The 24,278-nt window shown below is 41.5% G+C and overlaps 1 protein-coding gene across 4 annotated transcripts in view; it reads left to right on the forward strand.

Moving 5' to 3' along the window:
- Nucleotides 1-24,278, forward strand: part of CELF3 (CUGBP Elav-like family member 3) — a 1,127,909-nt gene that overhangs the window by 977,657 nt on the left and 125,974 nt on the right. For all 4 annotated transcript variants that reach the window (XM_044079943.1, XM_044079945.1, XM_044079947.1 and 1 more), the window contains one exon: nt 10,893-11,034. In XM_044079943.1, the coding sequence (XP_043935878.1) occupies nt 10,893-11,034 (142 nt within the window). The remainder of the gene's footprint in view (nt 1-10,892; nt 11,035-24,278) is intronic.

A 24,278-nucleotide genomic window follows, 5' to 3' on the forward strand; every position in this document is an offset into this window, starting at 1 on the left:
AGAGTATACAGATTACATTTTGTCATAAATACTATTATTATAATATATAGAAAAATGTAAAAAACAGGTAGATTATAGTCAGAGCATTTTTAGAAGTAGTACGCAACATAGGAGTAGAATGTTAATTTTACAATTAAATCAAACAGGATGCAATAAAAGTATCAGAGAGAGAGGAAAGCTATTGATTAGTGGAGTGAAGCAGTGAGTTTTCAAGGTGGGTTTAAGCATTGGCAGACAATTTCCTGTTGAAATATTCTTTTAGAGTTAGTTTAAATTGTTTGGGATGTGTGAGTATTCGAATTTCGAGGGGAAGTTTGTTCTGTTCGATAGATGGGTGGTAGCTGTATAGGCTACACCCTGCTTTAGATTTTACCTTATAGATTTTTAAGAGGTCTTGGGAACAGCTGTGGAGGCTTCTTGAAGGAGTATAGTGAGAGATGATGGTGTGTAAGGCTGGACAGAAAGATTGCTGGTAGAGAATTGCGCATATGGTTTGGAGCTGGGAGAGAAGGAGCAGGTGGGGCAACTCAAGCCAGTTTAAATATCTTAGAGAGAGACAGTGGTGAGATCTATAGGATAGCCGAGTTGCAAATCTCGCTACTTTGTGGTATGTGGTCTCAAGTATAGTGAGGAGAGAGGAGTTAAGGTTAGTAAGGATTTGTGAGCAATATGTTAGGCAGGGAAGAAGGTAGGCATGAGTGAGGGCTATTCTAGCTTCCTGGGTGAGAAATATTTTATTTCTATAAAGTAGGCCTAATTTAAGGTGAGTTTTCCTGATACAGTTATTTATGCAAGGTCGAATTTTAGTTGATCATCGATTGTGATTCCAGGGAGATGAAGGATCTTCATCTAAGTTACTGGAAATGTAAAATGCCAAGCATGAAAATAGTGTGAGTTGTCAAATTCACAGATGAGAAAAGCCAGGGCATTCTAATTGGGGCTAGCAATACACCTGTATTGCCATCAAGCAATGTTAGCACTGTATTGTATAACCAGCAGATGTACAAAGTACAGTACAGACTTTCAAGGGAACTCAGCCATGTCAGTTTTACAGATAGTAGACAGTGTGGTAAAATAAGAGGCAGTAGCAAAGTGATATGTCTACACCACACCACTGACAAAAATTCTGAGACATGTGTCTCTATCCTGCTGTTTATCATATGCATACCAATGGTGTGCTATGCAGGATTGCCTTAATGTGGTCTAGGGAACACTAACAATGACAAGTAAAATGAGAGGCCCAACATAATCAGCCAGAATTCAGCTAGATATTAAGCATTTATATCACGTTATCAAAAGATGAAAATAGCGAACGCTATTTCATCGAACCTAAAATATCTAAACCACATAATATCGAACATTCAGAACAGCGAATGTTTTCCTTGGGAAAAAATTTGCTATTCCAAAACACATACATGCAACACAAGCACTCCTAAAAAACATCAATACACACACATACACTTATAATCCTACAACTAACCCTAAACTAAACTATACATACACTACTATCTATCCACTTACCTTAACCCAAACCCTAAGGTCCGCCACTATCGCACACTCACCTAACCTGCGCACTAACCCTAACTCACTTAACCTACCCCTAAACCTAATTCACCTAACCCGTGCCCTAGCCCTAACTCACCTAACCCACGCCCTAACCCTAACTCACCTAACCCGTGCCCTAACCCTAACTCACCTAACCCGTGCCCTAATCCTAACAACCCCACAATCGCACACTTACTTGAACCTGACCTGTAAATCGCCACCACAGCGCTGAAAATAGTGAAGCCACAGAACCGGCCAACCAAATTCTTTCCCTAGAAAAGGATTCGGTGTTCTGCAGCTTTGTTATTTTTAGTGTTCGATTAAAACTGGTCAATATCAGAACATTTGAAGTTTGAAAACTTCGATATTCTGATATAGACCTGGTATCAACAAGTGCTGCAGTCATTGAATGTGCCACCAGCATAATCATTACACAAGTGCTATATGTCCACATACCCACACTGATGTGTGTTGTGACTTCTTTCATCTACATGTAGCTAATCTATGTGTAGCTAAGGAGAAGGAAGTACTATGTACATCCCATCATGTTTTCTGGTACATGACAGCAAGGTGAAGGATGTCCAATCCAGTTATAGACAGAGACTAATACTGAGACTAACTCAGCACTATTTCAGTCTGCAACGCATGTAGTCATTCTAGCGTGTTTAGACAGTGGCAGGTACTGCAGACATATCTATAATGCACTGAAAGCAGTCAATGCCATGTATAACAGCAGCATATTGAAGAATTACCAATGACATCCCAAATGATTACCCTGATGGCAAGTGCTTTGCAAGATCTGTATTCCATACATAATGCTTCTGTGGAACAGAACACTATCAGTATACACATATTGGTCTTGTCCCTCTGTTTCCTATGGAATGTCTGGGTGACAGTATACACTAATGCACTTTGCTGTATGGGCACAGACCTACTGGGGACTGGGCTAGTAATGGGTGTGGATTGGCTTCCTGTCAGTTTCTTCCTCATTTGTCTTGACCATGGGTGGACACTTGCTAGAATGTACGCAAAAATACTGCCCTAGCTGATCTATCTGTGTGAAACCCAGTTTATGTAGTTCTGCATTAGTGGCTAGTTCACACTTTCTCCATGATCTGGGCAGGCTCTATGCTGCCATACCCTTTGTACATCTTCAAGTATAGCTGTTACCCAAAGTAGGTGAGGCACATTTGACTGTGCCAAGTGCAGATTAACATTTACACAACTGACAGCTGGGAGGCACTTGGACATGGTGCCATACCGTGTATGTCAGTTATATAGTGGACAGTGTCTAAAGGGGAGCATTTCTCTTAAATTATTATGACTGTTTATGGTTTCTGAAGAGTATTGACCATCGCCATTCAGTTTAGCTCAGGCATAGGCAAGTACTAGACTAGCTGCCCTCATGGACCATTTTAAGTAAAGCCAATTTTCCTTGCTGAGAATCAGACTTTGTAGCTCTTGATTGTGAGGTAAACACTTTAAGCATTACACCAAACCTCACTTCTTAGAGAAATACTCTTGCCGTTGTGTATTAGAAATGATAACATGAATGCAAAAAATGAAGCAGTTTGATTACATGAAGGGTTGGAAACTAACAGTTTCTACACAAAAGCACTCTGTAACTGTAGCTATGAGCAAAAATATGTTTATAATAGGCCTGTCTAGATATGTAAACCACATTTAATTGTATTATAAACAGGAGCTTGCCATCTGCTACTGAAACATCACAAATGAAACAGCCAGTCAGCTGATAAATAACAATGACTATTCATACATATTCATTTTTTTTTCTAATTTAGAATATGTTTTTAAAGTATCCTTTTCATTTATCATATTCTTTACAATATTTCACATTTATATTAAGACTTCATAATGCATTTTGTTTTAGAATGATGGCATGCATTAGGTTATATATTACTTAGCCTTTTTTATAAGGGATACTTTTTTCTCAGATGTAGTGTGCCCCAAAGTATTGGTGTTTAGTTGTAACGTGGTAATGCCAAAAAATAAACAAAGCATTTCTTTTTCTGTAAAGTTGGATTTTCAAACAGTGGTAAGTCACAAAAGGAGAAATGGAAAAATGACCTGTATACAGACCAGAGGTATAACAGGACTATTCAAACAGAATGGTTTTGTTGGCCTCATCTACTTTAAACTTTAAAGCTACTTTCACCATTTTAAAAAATATAGGCACAAATATGCATTCTGTCATGCAGAAAGTACAGTACTCTTACCATAAATGTAGATGTTCAAGTATGTTCACTGTTACAGTCATTACTGTAGGGTTCTTCCTGCTGGCAGCAGCCCTCGATCGGCCAGAGTCCCAAAGTCGGGTCCGACGTTGGCTGAAGTTGCTCCTGCCCTGACGTCAGTGCGCCAGGGGTATAAAGACCTCAGCCAATGCCATTTTCCCCAGTTTTTCTTGCCCCAGATGTCAGGTGCCCAAAAATAAAGGCCAAAAGCTTAATCAAAAGAATAAGCAAACATAAACCAGAACATTTCCAAAAATCGCCAGCAAAAATACCTCAGAGAAAAAAGAAATGTCAAGGAGACACAGACAGCACTCAAAGAACAACAAAAGAGGGGATAGGAGGGAGGGTAACCCTGACTGTAACAGTGAACATACACGAACATCTACATTTATGGTAAGAGTACACAACTGTACTATGTTCATCGTGGTTCACTGTTACAGTCATTACTGTAGGGTTGAATCCCAAAGCTAAGAAAGGGTGGATGGTGGAGAAGGAACAGAAGGGGCGGCTACAAAACCCTGCAGGACTGCAGAGGCAAAGCCTGCCCTAGATTTAGAATAGATAGGGAGGTTGTAGTGCTTATAAAAAGTATGCACAGAACTCCAAGTTGCAGCTTCTAAGATCTCCTTGGTAGGAACTCCACTGAGAAAAGCTGCCGAAGTGGCAGTAGCTCTGGTAGAATGTGCTCTAACATTAACAGGCACTGGTTTACCATGATGAGAGTAACAGAACTTGATGCAGTGGGCAATCCACTTAGAAATAGTTTGCTTAGTGATTGCTCTCCCCTGTGAAGTAGAAGCATAAGCCACAAACAATTGGTCAGATTTCCTGAAAATCTTGGTCCTGTCCAGGTAAAAACGAAGCTGCCTGTGTATATCCAAAGACATGCATCTGGAGCATTTCTCCCCGGGCCTCCGCTGAAAACAGGCTCTGTAGAACCTAGTCGAACTTTCCCGGTCAACAAATGTTAAATAAAAATAAATACGTTCCTCTTCACTTTGAGGATTAGGATAAAAGGTAGGTAAATGAATAGTCTGATTCAAGGCTACTTTGAAACCACCTTAGGCATAAAGGTGGGATTAGTCCTCAGGGACACCCTGTCCTGATGAAAAATAATAAAGGGTTCCACAGACATGAGAACTTGTAATTCTGAAACTCTTCTGGCAGAGGTAATAGCTAAAAGAAAAGCAGTTTTCCATGATAAAAACTTTAAATCTGTGGAAGCTGCAGGTTCAAAAGGAAACAAAGTTGAGATCCCAAGTAGGAACTGGTGCTCTTAAAGGGAGCCTTATATTCTTTGTCCCTCTGAGATATTGCTTAAGTAACAGATGAGAAAATATTGGGGGATCCGTATTGTAATGTGCAGAAATAGCAGAAGCATGAATTTTGATAGATGCAAACGATAGGCCCTTATGTAACATCTCTGTTAGGTACTGTAAAATCAGAGGAATGTTTGGAACTGCAGAATCAAAACCCTGGGCCTGAGTCCAGGAGCAAAATCTTTTCCATTTACCTGCATACGATTTCTTGGTGCTGGGCCTTCTAGCTTCAAGGATTATGTCCAGTACCTGTTTGGTAAGGGTAGAGCTGTTTAAAAACCCTGGATCCGCCAGGCTGCTAGATTCAGAGTTATGACATGGCTGTGCAGGATCTGGCCATCTCGTTGAGACAGTAGATGTGGAATTTGTGGCAAAATCCAGGGTGGACCCTAAGCCAGGTTCATCAGGGAGGAATACCAGAATTGCCGAGGCCAGTTGGGAGCCAGTAAAGTCATTTGCGGTCTGTCCTGTTTGATTTTCAGAAGTACCCATGGTAGAAGAGGCAAAGGAGGAAAAGCATATACTGAGAGGTGCTTCCAACTGAATGATAGGGCCTCCACTTTCCATGCTAACTTGTGGTAGGTCTTCGTGCAGAATGTTTGAAGTTGATGGTTTTGGGGAGATGCAAAAAGATCTATGTCCGGGCACCCCCACACCTCCATTATCGTCCTGAATATCCAAACATCCAACATCCATTCATGTGGATCTGAAAGATTTCTGCTTAGACTGTCTGCCAGAGTGTTGTCATTTCCTGGCAGGAATTGAGCTTGTAAGTCCACCTTGATGGCTAGTGCTGAGTTCCACAGAGCCATGGCCAATCTGCACAGGGGGTAAGAGTGAGAGCCTCCCTGCCTGTTTACGTACCACATCACCGTAGTGTTGTCCTTCTTTATCAGTAATTGCCCCGGTAGAATAAGATCTTTGAAGGCTGTCAGGGCATTCTGTACAGCTAGCATCTCCTTCAAATTTATGTGCAGATGCATTTGGTCCTCTGTCCAGGCACCCTGAAGACATTTCCCTTGCATGTGGGCTCCCCATGTATAATCCGAAGCATCCGTCGTTATGATTTGATTGGCTGGAATGGGACAGAAAGGCCTCCCCTTGTTCTGGAGACAGGCCTTGGCCCACCAAAGAAACTCCTGCCGGAGACAAGGCAAAATTGTGATCACTGTTTCCAAACTGTGGCAATGCTGAGACCATACACTCTTGAGGTACCACTGCATCTTCCTCTTATGCAGCCTTGCATATCGTATTAACAGAATGCAGGATGCTATGTAACCCAAAGCCTGCAGAATTTTTCTTGCAGACAGCTGACTCATTAAAGCCAGATTTTTGAAATAAGAAGCCAGTTGCACTTTTTTGTCTGGTGTCAAATAAGCCATCTGGGTTGCAGTGCTCAAAAGCGCCCCCGGGAAAGTAATCTGCTGCGTGGGCACCAGGTTTGATTTCTTTAAGTTCACAGTGAACCCTAGGCACAAGAGAAGATGCTGCACAAATGCTAGATGCTGAAGTAAAGTCTCCTTGTTGTCTGCTTGAATGAGACAATTGTCCAGATAAGGGTATATTTGAATTCCCTTCTGTCTGCAAAATGCCATTACTGGTGCCAGGCACTTTGTAAAGACCATGGGCACAGTAGATAAGTCAAAGGGCAGCACAGAGAACTGGTAATGCTTCGAGCCCGCTTTGAATCTCAGGTACCTTTTGCACTCTTGCCGTATGGGAATATGCAAGTAAGCCTCCTTCAAGTCCAAAGTCACCATCCAAGCGTTCTTGCTCAGCATAGGCAGCAGCTGCTGCAGAGTGAGCATCTTGAATTTTGGAATTTCTAGGAAGGTGTTCAATATGGAAAAGTCCAGGATTGATCTCCATGTGTTTTCCTTCCTAGGAACCAGGAAAAGTCTTGAATAAAACCCTTGCCCCATTTCTGAATCTGGTACAAATCCTATGGCCCTCATATCCATGAGGGACCGAACTTGCTGTTGTGCCTCTGCCCATTGATGCTTTGGCAGATCTGGCCATCCATTTGATTTTGGCAAGTTATGGAAATGAAACTTGTAACCTCTTGAAACTATGTCCAGACCCCATTTGTCTTGGGTTATGCGGCTCCAATTGTGATAAAAAAGAGAGATTTTTCCTCCCAAAGGCGCATCCAGGAGGGGAGCCCCTGGAGCTAGTAAGGGAGAGTCATAATGACTGTTTCCTGTAAGGTTGTGACCTATCTTCTCCTCCCTTGGGAGAGGGGGCACTCCACTGCTTATTTCTGAAAGGGGGCTGCGCCTGACCTCTACCTCTGGAACGCCTGTATCTGCCTCTCTGAGGTCTGTCCAAGCTTGGAAAGGACCAAGGTTTAGCTGGCCAATTCCTGCTAAATCTAGGGGGTGTACCTGTAGAAAATCCTTAATCGTCTGCATAGATTTGGCTTTGTCTTCCATTTTCTTCAATACTTCCTCAGCTTTGGCCCCAAACAAAACATTGTGCTGCAAAGGGGCATCTAAAAGTTTTGCTTTAACCTGCTCAGGCAAACTTTGCTCCTTTAACCAAGCATGCCTTCTAATAACTGCACCAGTTGCTGCAGCCTTGCATGAAGCCTCCAAAGAATCAAAACCACAGTGCAGGGTATGTTTACCCACCTGCTCAGTAGCATGCAATAAATCCTGTAATTCCTTATTGTCTGTACCACCAGAAACAGCAGACATCTTTTGCTTTAACACAGACAAAAGGTATTGCTGATATTTCAACATATGAAATTGACAATTCAAAGCTCTAATAGACAATGTAGCAGAAGTATAAACTTTTTGCCCCATCTTTCCAAGGCTCTGGACTCCCGTCAGAGGGAATAGGATTCTTAGCAGAGGCCACTTTAACACCCTTAGGGCCCTGAGAAATAGTTTCTGGATCAGCTGAAGGATTCTTAAAAAGATATTTGTGGGAGTCTGGAACCCTATAATACCTATCCTGTTTGACAGGAGCAGGAGGAAAAGAATCAGGAGAGAGAGATGCATCTGTAAAAACATCATCCACAATGTCCAATACAGGGGAGCAGAAGAAAATCCCTAAGCCTTTTCTTGGATTCAGAGTATTCCCACCCTTCCCAGTGAAAATGCTCTCTAATATCATGCAAAGTTTCCCCAAATGAATAATCCTCAGGAGGAGAGGCCGAAGGAAGGGATTCTTCAGCATCAGAATCCTCATAAGGAGGGAAGGAATAATCCTGCTCAGAGGAAGAAGCAGAAGAAATCGAAACTTGATCTGAGGAATCATAATCTGGCTCTAGCCTAGGTCTCTTGTCAGGAGGGGGATGAGAACCCCTGATCATAGTTAACAGGTCTTCAGCCATTTTAAGCATCTGTTTTTGAGGTCTAGGGCCCTGAACAGAAGGTGCCTGTGCATGCTGCTTTGTCTTTGCCGGAGCCTTAGTCTTTGCCTTTGTCCTTGACTGCAAAACTGGAGTCATCTTTACATGAAGCTGTGTAGGCCTAAAAACTCCCTCAGAAGCCGGTGCCTGCACAGCGGCTCTGGACCCATCTGAGGGAGCATTATCCGGAGGTCCAATCCCTGGAAATTCTGAAGGCCCCATCGGCTCCTCACGGGAGTCAGTACAGGCAACCGGTTCAAAAGTGGCAGACGACAGGGGCTGCGAAAGTGCCTCACTGATGACCAATGAACCGGCAACTGGCTCTGGTTGAATAAAGTCGTCCACTTTGGACCTCGGAGGCCTGTCTTTATCCTTGCACCTCTTATACACTGCAGTAGCCGGATAAGAATCCGACGACATATCATAATTAAATCTTTTTCTAAAATAATAGAAGGCAAAATCGTACCTTCGCCTAATAGTTCGTTGATTAAACTTAGCACAAAACCTGCAATTAGCTATGTCGTGGTCAGGACCTAAGCAAGGTATACAGTAAGAGTGAAAATCCTTATGAGGTATTTGCTTCCCACAAGAAATACAGTTAACTATTTCTGACATCGGACTGGAGCAAGAAAAAGGTTTCCCCAACGGGGTACTTAGCTTAAAAGAAGTCTTCAATACAAAAGCCACCAAAAATAAACAGGAGTCGGCTGACTGGCACTTGCGAACTGCTTTGCTGCGGGCACCGCACGGCAAGAAAGACTGGGGAAAATGGTGTCGGCTGAGGTCTTTATACCCCTGGCGCACTGACGTCAGGGCAGGAGCGACTTCAGCCGACGTCAGACCCGACTTTGGGACTCTGGCCGATCGAGGGCTGCTGCCAGCAGGAAGAACCCTACAGTAATGACTGTAACAGTGAACCACGATGAACATCATTTAGTAGGACTAGGGCTAAGCCTTGGCATGTTAAAGCAAGCAGTTGTAACAGATGATCTTCCTGTTTTGAAGCCAGTTTGATTTCTACAATGTGTATCTGCATGTATGTGATGATGAGAACAAGTCTCTGAAAGCAGGTACTTGAATCTACTGAAATTAGTCTTGGCTAACTAAGACTGAAATAAGCATGAAATGATTTTCAGATTTTGGCTATTCAAGATCCCTGACTTCCTGTAGTGTTCATTTTCGCTAGGCACTTGAAACTGTTGAATTCTGCCTAGTTGACAAAAACGAACATAAATATGGAAATTATTTCCTGATTTTGAAATATGTAAGATCTGTAACTTCCAATGGTGCTTCCCATTTGCTGATCTCTCTGTTCTGGTGATTATTCTGTTCTGGTATTATATAGGAAGTAGACAGTTTTTTTCTGCTTGAGACATAGGAGTTATTTCCACTAAGGAGAGTGATGTTTTAAGAAGGTTGTAGCCATACACCCTATTTATAAAAAATAAGCACTTCAGGTCAAGGCACTTTCCTTCCATCAACTGTATCTTTATGAGGCATTTTGTGTAGGTGAATGATGAATTAGTATGAGTTTATTTTAAATGCGTGTTTGGGTTAAGTGATGAATGTACTCCTTAACCTTGATATTTGTATCAAATCTACAATGAAATTAAAAATATAATTTAATGCTTTTAGGCTTTCCAAAGTTAAGGTTTGCAGGCTTAATTGTTAAAAGATGCCTCCCTCTTGCTGGCCTCAAGAGTGGAAGAGAGAATTAATTTTAAATAAGTTTTCATTAATGTATGTTTTTTTCATTAGCAAATAAGTATGCAATAAATTCAGGATGTAAAGCTTTATGAACACTACTGTATCCTGTGTAAATATAGCAATTTTGGGGGTCAAAATAGTAAACTTTTAAAAAGAAAAAAATATATATGATTGCAAAAGCCCTGAGAATATTAATAACATAAAAGAGGCTTGGTCATTTTCTGTACCAGTGTATTACAAATCATTTTAAGTTTTCAGTCCTTTTTTCCTTTAAAAATAAAATAGAAAAAACTATTTCAGCTGCAGAATCCAATATAAACTCCTCGATGTGGAGAACTGAGAGTGCCTCTTGGGCTTAGAACTGCACAGTTTTGGAACTATTTGTGTGGGACATTATTGCAGTTATAAGAGTGCTTGTATTAATTAATCATTCTTGAATGGCCTGGATAATTTGAATGTCATCCTGTTCTTCATAAATCTTGCTGATATAAATGTGTGTTGATTACTAGGTTCAAACTAAAAGTTGAAATATAAACCATTTAGAGCTTGTCTGGGTTAATGTAATTTACATATGATTAGAACTGTGTCAGACAATTATTCAAAGACCGGAACCATAGTGATAAAAGCTTGAAGGATGATCTGCTGTTGTAAAACTCATGACTGGTATGTTGTCTTAGTAAAGTATTTGTTTTCCATTTTTCTTCCTTCTAGCTGATGCAGCAACAAGCAGCCCTGGTTGCCGCCCACAGTGCCTACCTCAATCCTATGGCAACCATGGCTGCTGTCCAGATGCAGCACATGGCCGCCATTAACCCCAATGGGTTGATTGCAACTCCTATCACTCCATCATCAGGTAGGAGTTTGCATGCTTGTGCACATATTCTGTTGTATAAATTCACACATACCAATGAACAGAATTTGTGAATCAATTATTAGGCTTTAGTTTGAAGCAATAGAAGATGAACTATTAGCTAAATAACTGCGTAATGTAAGAAAAGTAAATGCAAAAAAGCAATGACTTCTTGTATTATGATAAAGCTTAGAAAGTACATTCTTAGTAAGAATGGAGCCTTTTCCTGACTTCATAACATATTTTTGTGTTGCTTGGATTTTTTTTTTTTAGTTTTTCTTTGATGCATGCCATCTGTTTTGTAAAACACTGGTAATAGAGTTCAGCCACTGTGAATTTAGAAAGCCAATCTTATGGAGGCAGTTGATCTGTGTTTATAGGAGCTACATGTTGCAAGATTTTCACATGCAAACAATTCAGTTACCAAACCACTTTTTCATGTCAGGACCAGTGATGTTACATTATGGTTGACTTAAGGGTATTTCCTTTATCAGACTATATTTGAAAAGAAGAAATAAGAAGCCAATTATTTAATGGCTCAGTTTTTATAAAGAACTGATAGCAATAGAGAGGGAAAGTGGGATGCAATATTACCCATGTGATGAACAATTTGCCTTCAACTATTATATTAGGTGTTTGAGTGAAAGGTAGGAATGGATGAATTAACCATTCACACTCAGAGGATGAGTTATTAAAGGTCTCATTGTCATTTGTCAGTCAGCTGTTGTTTCCCAGCAAGTCAACAAGAAGTTGGCTTTTGAAATACTTAGCAGCAATATTTGTGTGACTGTCGGTGCAGGCACATATTTGACCTGGCACATTGCATGATGTGTACTATTTAGGAGTGGAAACTTCAAACAGGACATTACATTGTGTGCGTGTGTGTGTGTGTGTGTGTGTGTGTGTGTGTGTGTGTGTGTGTGTGTGTGTGTGTGTGTGTGTGTGTGTGCATGTTTGGGGGGTACTATAAAATGAGAATGTATGAGACAGTTGGTAAGTACAAATCAGAGAAAGTATGAAGAAAATTTGGCAAAGAGAAATTAATGCAATGGCACTTCAGTGCATTGAAATTCTTTCAGAAAAGTTTTTTATTGTCATGAGCAATATACTTTTGTATTTATCAAACTTTTCACATTTTTATCTGTGTATTGTATCAAATGTATTAGCTAAAGCCAGGCACTGGAATGTGCACTATAGTTCATGTGATAAGTTTGTTGCTCAAGGAATGGTGTGTTTCTAGAAGAATTGTTGCATTCTGGGAAAATATCTTTTTAGCTCCAATGCAGTCTACTGTTGGTATCTGTTCTATACCCCCTTGAACCCTTTTGTTCCCTTTGCCTGAGTGGAAAAATCATGCCATAAGCCTTGCAGCAAGTGGACACATCCTTTCCAGAGCAAGTGAGATTTTCCTGGTCTATAAATACTGTCAGATCACTACTAATAGGGGAGAGAGCAAGAGAGAGGAAGATGGGGAAGGTGGCATTATGTATATGATGTGATGGTGGGAATTTTGGAAGAGTGAGGAGAAGGAAGACACTAATTAGGGTGAAGCAAGGCTGTAATGTCATGCACATCACTGTACAGAATGATGCACCTACTCCAACCCTCCTACTATGCTAAAGAGACTCACCGATCTCCTGCAGGAAGCACCTGGCTGCAAGCAGAACCCACAACCTCTCACCATGGGATTGTCAAGTTGGTAAAAACAGGTCACTCTCATTGCCCTACCCAGCTCCAACAGCACCTAAGCCACTAATCCAATATGGGTCAGCTGAAGTGCATTCAGAGTTCCATCCCTCTGTGCCACAAAGCTGGGCCCTGGAAAAACAATATTTGGACAGCTTCTTGGTTGTTGTGTCTTTCGGGTTTTCCCAGTTAGGGATCACCACAGCGGAACTCCGGTCCGCTAATGATTGGCAGCAGATTTTTACGTGCCGAGTTGCCAGCTCTGACGCGCAACCTTCAACGAAGGTACGCCCATTCACGCATGTCTCCACAAAGAAGACGCTCTAGCTGAAAATCAAACAGTACGACGTCTTACTGTGAGGTGACAACACTACCGCAGCACCACCACCGCAGTTTGCAAAAAAATAATAGAGTCAAAGAACAATAAATAGTTTTTGGATAGTATCCTCAGTACAACCCATTATAATTGCCCTAATCTCTGTCTTAAAAGAATTTGCTACATTGCCATTCAAACTCTGCCCTTTTTGAGCCAGTCTGGAGATTTAGAAGGATAAAACCCTGACTTTAGCCCAGCCAACTCGGGTTTGATTAGTGGGTCAGGTGGTTTACTGAACAGCAGGGAGGGATGTGCACTACTATCCCTGGGTGGATGAAAGTTCTGTGGGCATGTCTGACAATGTCACTATCAGACAGTGTCCAAAGGGGGATTAGGATGGGGACATGGCTGAACTACTGCTGAGATGGGGCAAAATGTTGCGTTTATCCATTGCAAACCTGCCCCTGGACTATACCACAGGAACCACAATGGAGGGGGAGTAATGGGTTAGGTCATAAGAAAAGAAAAACTATGGCTGTTAGTGGTTTAACCACCTGAATGCCCTTAGGTCCTGCCAGCAGGGGTAAGAGGTGGCTGGTTGACCTGGTGAAGGATGTGGTTACTGAATAGGGAACTACAGAATAATGCACAGGGGAGAAAAAGCCCTTTCACATCCCCCCCAAAAAGTCTGCCCTTTCTATGTTAGGATACTGGCACTAAAGTGATTCATAAGTGATGTTTGTTATTCTCACTGTTGCAGTAGCATATGGGTGTATCCTATCAATGATAAAGCAACCAACCAGCTTTCATAAGTTTTGATTCCCTCCCACACTGCCACTCTGGCTGCTTGTATAAGTTAACTCCCTTTTGGAAGGAGCCATATAAACAGCCAGAGTGACTAAAAATCTTAAGTATCTTGTGCCCCCTCATGCAGATGCTGTTGTAAGGCTTCTTAGGAGACAGCTGTCAGCCTAAAGCTTCCTTCTCTACAGATAAGTCCCCTTTTGGGAACCCTTCCACACTTACATGTACTTCTGAGTACTTTTTCTTTTTTTATCTATTTTTTGACAGAAATGCAGTATGCCTCTTTAAGACTACCAGCTTTGTATCTGTTCCCAAGCAAATATGGTAGTCAGTAGACATTCCTCAAAGTAGAAAGTCTGCAACCAGCGAAAAAACAACCAATAAAGTTCACACACAATAATCCGCTGTATTGGGTGGTAGGGTCCCAAGAAGACTTCACAAATTTCTCTAAAAACACAATTTATTGGAAACACAAATAATCCGGTTAAGCGCTTTCATCTAACATATTAGACTTCATCAGAACACCATTTAAAATTGCAACCTGGGTTATATACCATTATAAACCAATCAAACACTTAGTATAATCAATCAATTAATTCCTAATTACAAAATACAAATCTCTTAAAGTGCACTGTGCATTCAGTTGAACACTGTCACTCTGTTTAAAAAAGTATGTTAAATAACTACCTTAATACTATATAAAATCACTAATGAATAAAACCTACTCATAAATTAATTATATATTTAAAAATATATGCATTCCACAATACAATTCATCGTACTTCTGAATACATGTACAGTTTATGCCTTTAGTTCCAAAATGGGCTTGATAGATATGCTGTCATTTATTCCGGGGTGTACTGTTGAATTTAACAAAATTTGCCATTTAATTTCTCTTTCCCCTAATTTTTTCCTGATGTTACCACCTCTGGGATTGACAAGTATATGTTCTAATATGGTAAACTTAAACATTTCACAACAAGGACTTTTGACAAGATGTCTATATAATCCATTAGTTATATATTTTTTCCTAATGCAATAAAAATGATCATGTATTCTATTCCTTAGACATCTGTCAGTTTTGCCAACATAAAAACAAGAACATTTTGTGCATTTGGCTAAATAAATCACATGTTGTGTACGACAATTCCCATTCTGAAACTTTAATAAAGTTTGATTAATATCTTCCAATTTTAAAGTAGCGTCTTCCATAATGGCAAAACATTGATTACATTCTCCACATTTATGTGTGCCCCCCACTCTTTTGCTGTATCTACTATTGTTTACCTTCCTGTCAAATTTATTAAGATAGATCTTGTTTTCTGTACAAATACAGGGTGCTCACCTAATAAAGTGTAAATATTCTCATCTGTTTTCATAATATTCCAATTAACTGTTATTATATTTTGAATGTGCTTAGAATAGATACCATATTGCAGTATACATGCCCGTTGGAGCAGATTTGAATTATTAATGGTATTACTGTTCATGGTTACAGGTTCCCCTAATCCATTTCCTAATATGGGTTTATACTTTTTACCTCACTCATCCTTTACATATTTAATAGTATTATCAATAAGAATAGTAGGGTATCCCCTTTTCCTAAACATACTCCCAGTATAATCAAGTTCCTTGACCATGTTGTTAAAATCTGATGTTATCCTTGCTGCCCTAATACATTGTCCCTTTATAATACTGGTCTTTTGATTATAAGGGTGGCAACTGGAGTATTGTAAGTATGCGTTACTGAAGGTGCTTTTTCTGTGTATTTTGGAACAAAACCAACCATTTTCTATGGATATGTATGTGTCAAGGTATAATATACCCTTTTTATCACAATCATATGTGAATTTCAAATAATCACTGGATGAATTTAAATACTTAAAAAAAATCTCCAAATCATTCATAGAACCATTCCATAGAATGAAAATATCATCCAAAAATCGAACATAACAGCTCATGTAACTGTACCATTTGCTTTTAAATACACATTTTTCTTCCCAGTTTAACAAAACTAAGTTGGCAAAAATAGGTGCGCATGCTGCACCCATTTCAACACCATTACTTTGTCTACAATATTCACCTTAATAAAAAATATAGATGTTAAGTTGTCTCTCTCGCCTTCATTCTTGCTGGTTGGGTCCGGAGCCGATCCTCGGCTCTGACTCGGCCATCTACTAAAGCTCGAGAGCTATTTACTGGCTCGAGGCCTCCCCATATCTCACAATGCTTGGCGCTAGATACCCAGATCTCGTTTGCCGCTTCAGCTACGAGGTTGCGTCTTTACTGACTCAGGTCGTACTAATCTTTTTTGGTTTTATTAGCTTAAAATCTACCTTTGTATTTTTCTTATATGTAGATAGTCTTTCCCTTTTAGTATAATTAGACTGTGTATCCCATAGTTTGTCCCACTCAGGAAACTCGTTTTTTGTTAGAGAGTTTCTACCCCCCCCCTTGTTTCTTCTCTTTACTGGCTAACCCCACCCTTTTTTGTACCTAATAGGAGTAGTGTTTAACCTTGTAATATTTGTATATATATTTATATTAGTGCATAGCTTTTGTTGTTATTAAGTGTGGTGTGATAGTTTTTGTTGTTATTATTGTTAGTTTAACTAGTGCAGGTGTGTGACTGTTCCTGTGTGCCTTGTTTAAGCACTAGTTTAATTTTCTCTCTTTGGTATCCCCTTCTAGTATGTCCAAGGATACCAAAGTTTCAGACTTCAAGAAGTGTGACTCGTGCTGTCAGAAGATGTCTCTGATGGACGGTCACACTTCTTGTGTTTATTGCTTGGGTTCCCTACACCTGCAGTACTCCTGCTCGGTCTGTCACGCCTTCAGCCTGAGAGTCCTGCAGGAGCATAGGAACAAGCTTATTTTGAGAGGCTTACTTAAGCCAGAGGGATCCCCGGCGAAGCCTCAGTCGGGGAAATCCTTAAAGGTCGCCAAGCTGTCGGCTCAGAGCTCGGAGCCATCACTGGGCAGAGCATCTGCCTCTTCTTCGGTTCTAGCTGGAACTGACATCTCTGGACCTCAATCGGCTCTGGTTTTATTGTCGGAACCATCTTTGGGCCGAAAACATTCTAGGTCCCCTTCCCTAGAATTGGTTTGTTTGGCTCCGAGGTCACCATTGCTTCAGTCTGAACGAAGCCATAGGTCCCACTCCTCTCGGTCCTCCAGGCTATCCGATCATGACTTGGAGAGGGTGGTCAGTAGACTCCTTAAATCGCAGGCCCTGGCCAAAATGTTAACCAGCCCTTCTCAACAGACTATGGCTGTCCCTGTGTCTTCAGCAGTTCCTCCTCCGGCTCCCCCTTTTGTGTTCAGAGCCGGAGCTGGTTGGGGGCTCGAATCTTGGAAACGTCGGAGCTGATACCACACCTTTCGGATCCTTCGTCAGCTCTGATCTCTTCATTGGTTCCTTTCCTGGAGGGATCTGGGTGCCAGGACTCCCTCGTCGGCTCCGAGGGGGTGAGTGGCATCGGACCCTTGTCCGACCCCATTCTCCCTCTCGGGGCTTCGGTGCAGGTGAGCTCGGCTCCGACATCGGCCTCAGAGCCATCCATCTCGGTACCGGGAGGGATTCACGTCTCTTCAGAGCAGGGACCTTCTACTCTGCCCAATAGGGACATCTTCGAGGTCATGAGGAGCGTGCTGACTCCTGAGTCGGCTCCTCGATCGGCCCCGTCGGCTCTTCCCCCCCATGGTGCCTGCATCGGTCTCTGCCTACCCTTCTGACCCCAAGCATGGAGAACAGATGCTCCAGGTCACCCCATTGGGCATATCTTCCTCTTCCGAGGCCTCCCCTGATCATTCAGAGGACCCCCTCAGAAGAGAAAATGTAAGAGGAAACATGTCGACTCCCCTGAGTCAGTCACGTCTGATACCGACTTGGAGGATTCGGAAGGGTCCCCAAGATCCCCCTCTGAGGATGTCTCTTTTTCAGACATCCTAGAGATCCTTAAGCAGAGGGGGAACTGGACTGCCCTTAACCCTTCTGAGGACAAGTCGGTATACCTGGATGCGTTTGGTTCTCACCCTTCCACCTCCTGGGTGTCTCCACCCTTCGACCCGCTGATGGAAGTAGTGGCTCGAAGGGCGTGGTCAGCCCCGGACACAGTGGAACCAACTCTCCGCAGGCCCACTAAGTTCATTACAGCCCCACCCAACAAACATTTTTTGCAAAAAGTGTCCCTGTTGATGCTATGGTGGTTGCAGCAGCCACAAAGAAGGAGTTGGCTGACCCTTCAGTGCCTGTCCATCCACCTAATAAAGAGTATAGGACAATGGACAGGTACAGGAAGCGGATGTTTTCCTCAGTGACTTTTTCCATGCGGTCGCTGAATTATCTGTGCCACTTCACCCGCCTTCATAGGGATCTTCTCAAGGAACTGGGTGATACCCTTCAGGATCCATCAGCTGCGGGGGCTCAAGATAAGATTAACTCCCAGCTGGCGACCCTTAACTCAATCGTTAACTCCTCCATGCGGCTCATTTCTTATGCAGCCGATGGAGCGAGTAGGGCTGCAGGTACAGGCATGGCTTTGAGAAGACATGCCTGGATGTGGTTATGTAACTTTGCTGACCCCTTTAAGGCATCCTTCACCAATACCCCCTTCGATGGTTTGGCTCTCTTTGGACCACAGGTGAAGGATACCCTTACCAGGTGTGAGCAGGAAGGCAAGACTCTCTCTGCTGTGGGAGTCTGTTTTTCTACTCCCTATAGTCCATACCCTAAAGGTCAGAAGAGTGGGAAAATGTGGTTATGGAAACCCCAGGGAGTCGTGCCTGACACACGTGGTGACTTTCCCTCCAGGGGAAGTGGAGGGAACAATAATAGACGCCGCCCGAGGGGCAGAGGGGGTCCACAAAATCAGGGTAGCAGAGAATCTTTCTCTGACAAACACTTTCAGCACCCCTGAGGGGCTGCCCGACTGTCCACCTTTGGAGGCAGTCAGGGGAAGATTGTCACTGTACCCAGAAGCCTGGCAACTCCTCACACAAGACAAATGGGTACAGTCTATCATATCCGAAGGTTACAAAATCTCCTTTGTCCACACCCCTGTACAAACAACCAAGTTTCTTCCAGATGTTCCACCCAGTCTAAGGGAACAAGCAGTGCCAGAAATTTCAAAACTGTTAGAAAAATGGGCCATCCAGCCAGTCCCAGCAGATCAGCAAGGATCCGGAATTTACTCCAAGGTCTTTTTGGTACCAAAAAAGACAGGGGACTGGAGACCCATTTTGGATCTCAGCAGGTTAAACAAATCTGTTCAAAGAACGAAGTTCCACATGGTCACGCTTCAGTCCATTCTACCCTTTTTGGGTCAGGACAGTTGGATGTGCTCCATAGACCTTCAGGATGCGTACTACCATATCAAAATGCACAGGCACTCCAGAAGGTTTCTCCGCTTCTGGCTGGGAGTCAGTCACTATCAATTCAGAGCCCTGCCATTTGGTCTCACCACAGCCCCCATGGTGTTAACCAAATGCATGGCAGTGGATACGGCTCACCTGAGACGGTGAGGATTCCAGGTGTTTCCATATCTAGATGACTGGCTCCTTACTGCTTCTACCAGGCATCGGCTACTGCGAGCTGGGGATTATACCATCCAAACTTGCTCCGAGCTAGGTATCTCAATAAATTTTGAAAAGTCTGCATTGTCGCCTTGTCAGTTTATAACCTTTATAGGCGCAAGATTAAATACAAAAGATCTGTCTGCAAAACTTCCTCTAGACAGAGTGTCAGACATTCGCCGACATGTGCAGGTCTTACTACAGTGCAAAAGGATTCAGGCCAGATTTGTACTAAAAACGTTGGGTCTCATGGCAGCAGCAATCATACTAGTTCCCCTGGCTCATTTTCACATGCGGATACTTCAGTGGATGCTTTTTACCCAATGGTCTTTTCAACAACTTCCGATGTCTCACAAGATAATAATCACTCAAGCTTGCAAAGACCACCTGGCATGGTGGATGGTCTCCCCTCTAGTACGCCAGGGAAGACCATTTGTTCTTCCTCCTCCTGTTGCCACGGTGACCATGGATGCCTCCCTGATCGGGTGATTGAATTAATGTCAAAGGATCTCTATTCTCTAGGAACTACTTTCATTTTAAGCAACAATGTGTTTATGTTCAGTGATGAATACTACATTCAAAAGGTTGGTGTGGCGATGGGCACACTCTGTGCCAATAGCTACGCCAACCTTTCATTGGTGCAATGGGAAACAGAAAACACACTTCTCAACATGACTTATGCTAACTCTGTCATGTGGTATACTAGGTTTGTGGATGATATTTTTTCTATTATGGCAAGGAACTGAGGCACGGCTAAGAGAGTTTATCCACTATCTCAATACGACCACTGATTTTCTGAGATTCACATATAATTATAGTTTACAACAGGTGGAATTCTTGGATGTGATTGTTAGTAAGCAGTCACTTAATACCATTAAAACTAGTTTGTATAGGAAACCAATCAGAAAGCATAATCTGTTACACAATACTAGTATGCACCCGAACCACTGCAAGTGGAATATAATAAAAGGGCAGGTGGTCAGGTTGATGCAGTTACATAATGATGATGTAGAGCTGAACTCAGCCTTGTAGTCCCTTAAATCTGATTTTATAGAAAGGGGTTATAAAAGCAAAGATATAGACAGGCGTATCAAAGAGGCATGAAAGGACAGACATGATAGATGCAAACCATATTTTAACAATAATATAACATTATGTGATTCGCATGCAGGTAGTGTTGTTGAGAGTTGCGAGATGACATGACAGATCAGTAATGAAAGTAGTAATGATTTGAGAATAACTCTGACATATGCTAGCAATATAAATATATTCTGCAATGTTATTAATAAGAACTGGAATATACTCTCCACTTAGATGAGTTAAAGGGAATAGTAGGAGACAAACCTAAGTTTAGTTTTTGGAATAACAAGACCCTAAAAAAATCATCTCTGCTATAAATCCAGCCTCCATAGGACTACTCTCAGATCTGATAGAGTAGGTACCTATATGTGCAGGAGTTGTACTACCTGTGCATATATACATACAGGTACCAATTTTGTACACCCTACGTTAGGCTTTAAAATAGAGCCTTCTCATTATGCTGACTGTAAAACAGTTAATGTAATATATCTGAGTTATTGTGTCAAATGTTTCTCATACTATATTGGTATGACAAATCGGCAATTCAAAGACAGGATACTTGAACACATGAGGGATATAAGAAATAACAAGGAAAGTAGTGCCTTGGCTATGCACACTAAGAATGAAGGAAGTGAGCATATGTTCAAGTTTTTGGTCCTAGAGATGCTTGCAGTTAGGAAAAGCGGTGGAGACATGAGAAATATTACTGAGGCGGCAGAACAAAAATGGATTATACTACTGTGTGCTGATAAAGCGCCAGGTTTGAATAACATGGTCTCCATCAAACCTTTCCTAAAAGTGAAACAGTTGAGACATTAGTGTTTTTAGTTTATATATGTTGTGATTTCCACAATGGCTAATATGGTTTTAAATAAGTTAATTGTTTTAATTGATGTAATTAAAGTTAATGGAAGTACTATTTAATGTGGCTGTTTTGAGTCATTTTTATCTAAGTCTGATGAAGAGGTGGACCATCAAAGTGCTTACTTGAAATAAATTGGACATTCTGCTGTGTTACATCCAGTGCTGTTATATTTGTACCCGATTACTTTCTAGGTTTATTTGTTTATCAGTGTTGTTGGGGCTTACTAGTTTTGTTAAATTGTTAATATTTGTCAATTGGAAAGCTTCTTTAATTGGACTGAAAAATTGTCTGTGTGTGTGTGTGTGTGTGTGTGTGTGTGTGTGTGTGTGTGTGTGTGTGTGTGTGTGTGTGTGTGTGTATGTGTGTGTGTGTGTGTGTGTGTGTGTGCATTTATGTAAACTTCATGATAGCTTACTTAATTCAGTTTTATTTAAATTTTACTTCAATTAAGTTATTTCTTTATTTTAAGGGGAATTCTTGTACACTGCTTGTATACCTAATTGTGTTGCCAAGATTTAAATTACTTGAAGGTATAAGCTCTGCTCGTGTGCGCAAAGTTTCAACTTTCCTTCTGGTTAATTCCCTGCAGCATAGCTTACTGGAAGGCAGACTTCATCCTTGGCCACAGCATGGATACTTAGCCGGGTCCTGCTGGTCCTTCAAACAGTGTACCTAAAAAGAATAAAAGTTAAAGCAGAAGCCCTTGCCCTCAGTGTGGACTCAGTCAATGACACAGCTGATGGTGGATGACTCTGCAGTGGCCATTGCTTGTTCCTCAAACCACTTACTGGTTTCCTTGAATCCCTCTTGTATAGCCTTTCTAGCCATTGTGGACTTGGGGTCAGACACATCCTCTTTGTCTGTTCCAATGCCTGTTGTGTGCAATAGAGAACCATATATTTTAGGTAAGGGAAGAGTCTTCTCAAAGTGGAAGGGGAAAAAGACCTCTTGCTCAGGATGATATGTAGTCCCTTTCACTCTCTTTATCCAGGGGTTCCCCTTGGAAAAAGAAGCCAAAAGTCAAGCATTCTGATACTTGAGAAGTAGTTTCTGTTTGTAAAGATGATGTTATTACCTTAGCCAGTAGTTTACTGCAGTCTGTCAATAATGGGTGCCAAGTGCCTTCTTCTGTCCCTCATTCCTCTACTCAAAAAGAGGAAGATGTTTTTGCAGATTATTCTGATATGGTCAAAGACCGTGTTACATCATGTGAAGGTACTATAGCCAGCCACCCTGATCCTTTAGACAGTGAGCCTGAATCTCAGGTGAAGACTTCCTTCTCCTATTCTGAGACAGTCTGTAAACTGAAGGATGTATTTGCTTGTGAACAGCTGGATGTTCTCTTGAATTGGACAAATAGTATGATTTATTGGAACAATTAGCCCCACATACTGCACCTATTCCTCCAATTCTGCCAGCCTTGGATGATGCCTTTAATGTTACGTGTAAAGCTCCACGTTCTTAAGCCATCAGTATCAAAAAGGGAGATAAACTGTATAAAGTCTCTGAGTCTAATAAGTATACTGTTCCTAATTTGAGCAGGTTCTTACCACCCCCTAACACAGTCCCTGGGGATAAAGAGTGTAAGCAGCAGGACAGACTTGATAAGAGATTATTTTCTTCCTCTACTTTAGCCTTTAGAATTCTACTACTAGGGCTATATTTGGGAATGTATGCTGAAAAATGTCAGTAGGTTGAGAGAATTTTCTGCCTCACAACCTCATAAATATAAATCTTACTTGAATCAGATTGTTGCTAACTTGTCTCAAGTTTCTAAACATGTCTTAAAAAGTGTGTATGATTGTACTGAAACAGTGTCCAGGGATTCTCTTTCAGCTACAGCCTTGAGAAGATTGGTCTGAGTACGAAATCAAAAGTTTTCAAATTATTTAAAGTTAGATTTTTTTAATCTCCCCAATTAAGGATGTTTGAGTTGGGATTTCTGCTGTGACTCCTCAAACAATGATATGAGAGAGTTAAACTAATGAAGGGAGTTTCCAGAATTTTTCAGGTACCCAGGATCTTCCCTTCTAAATGCTCTGCTCCCTTTAAAAACGCAAAAACAAGCCGTGCCTCAGACACACACTTAAGAAGATATGGCAGGGAGGACTAATGAAAATCTCCAAAAGATGTGAGTTTTCCAAAATAAAAGGGCTGCTGCCATCCTCAGAAAGACTATGCCTGAAACCAGGCCACCTTCTCTCTTCCTCCTGCCTCAGCATCTCTTCCTTTTTCACTGACTCTGACTATAAATACTCCCTTTGGCAATAGATTGTTTCCGTTCAATGGGTTCTGAAGGTGATTAACTGGGTTACAGTTGACATTGGATAGAGAAGCCTGGGTTACAGTTGACATTGAACAGAGATGCCTGCTCCTTCCAGGGAGATCCCCATTTACCCTTCCAAATCAAATGGAATTGTTTCCTCAGGCACTCCAACACATATTCAGTGCAGGAGTCATAAAGCATCTTTTTTTTTTGTTAAGGCTCCTAGCATTTAGCAGTAATACCTTATTGTTGTCCAGATGCTGTTAATTACATTGAAAGATTTAGAAGACTGGCATTGTCTAAAAAAAATGCTATGGTGGTGGACAAGGTTTTGACCAATATACAGACGCCTTGGGGGGAGGTGCAGGCCATTTCTGGTAAAGCAGTTAAGACTATCTACCATTTCCTTCTAGGCTAATATATATTATACTCCCTTTGAAAGCTATCTGAAGTTAAGCCATGTTTAAAATCAGTTATGTTTTGTCATATTGTGGCATAATTTTTGATGGTGGTAGAATATTGCTTAAGGTTAGGTTTGTACCTGCCTTAGACATGTATTCCAAGAGCTCACAGGTTCATAGGTTATTACGCTAATGACCACTAGGGCCTATACAAGCTTAGCCACACACCCCAAGCCATTTAGGTCCTGAGTATCA

Source organism: Protopterus annectens, chromosome 8.part0 (genome assembly GCF_019279795.1).
Source record: "Protopterus annectens isolate FY-2018-M chromosome 8.part0, PAN1.0, whole genome shotgun sequence".
Taxonomy (NCBI): Eukaryota; Metazoa; Chordata; order Ceratodontiformes; family Protopteridae; genus Protopterus; species Protopterus annectens.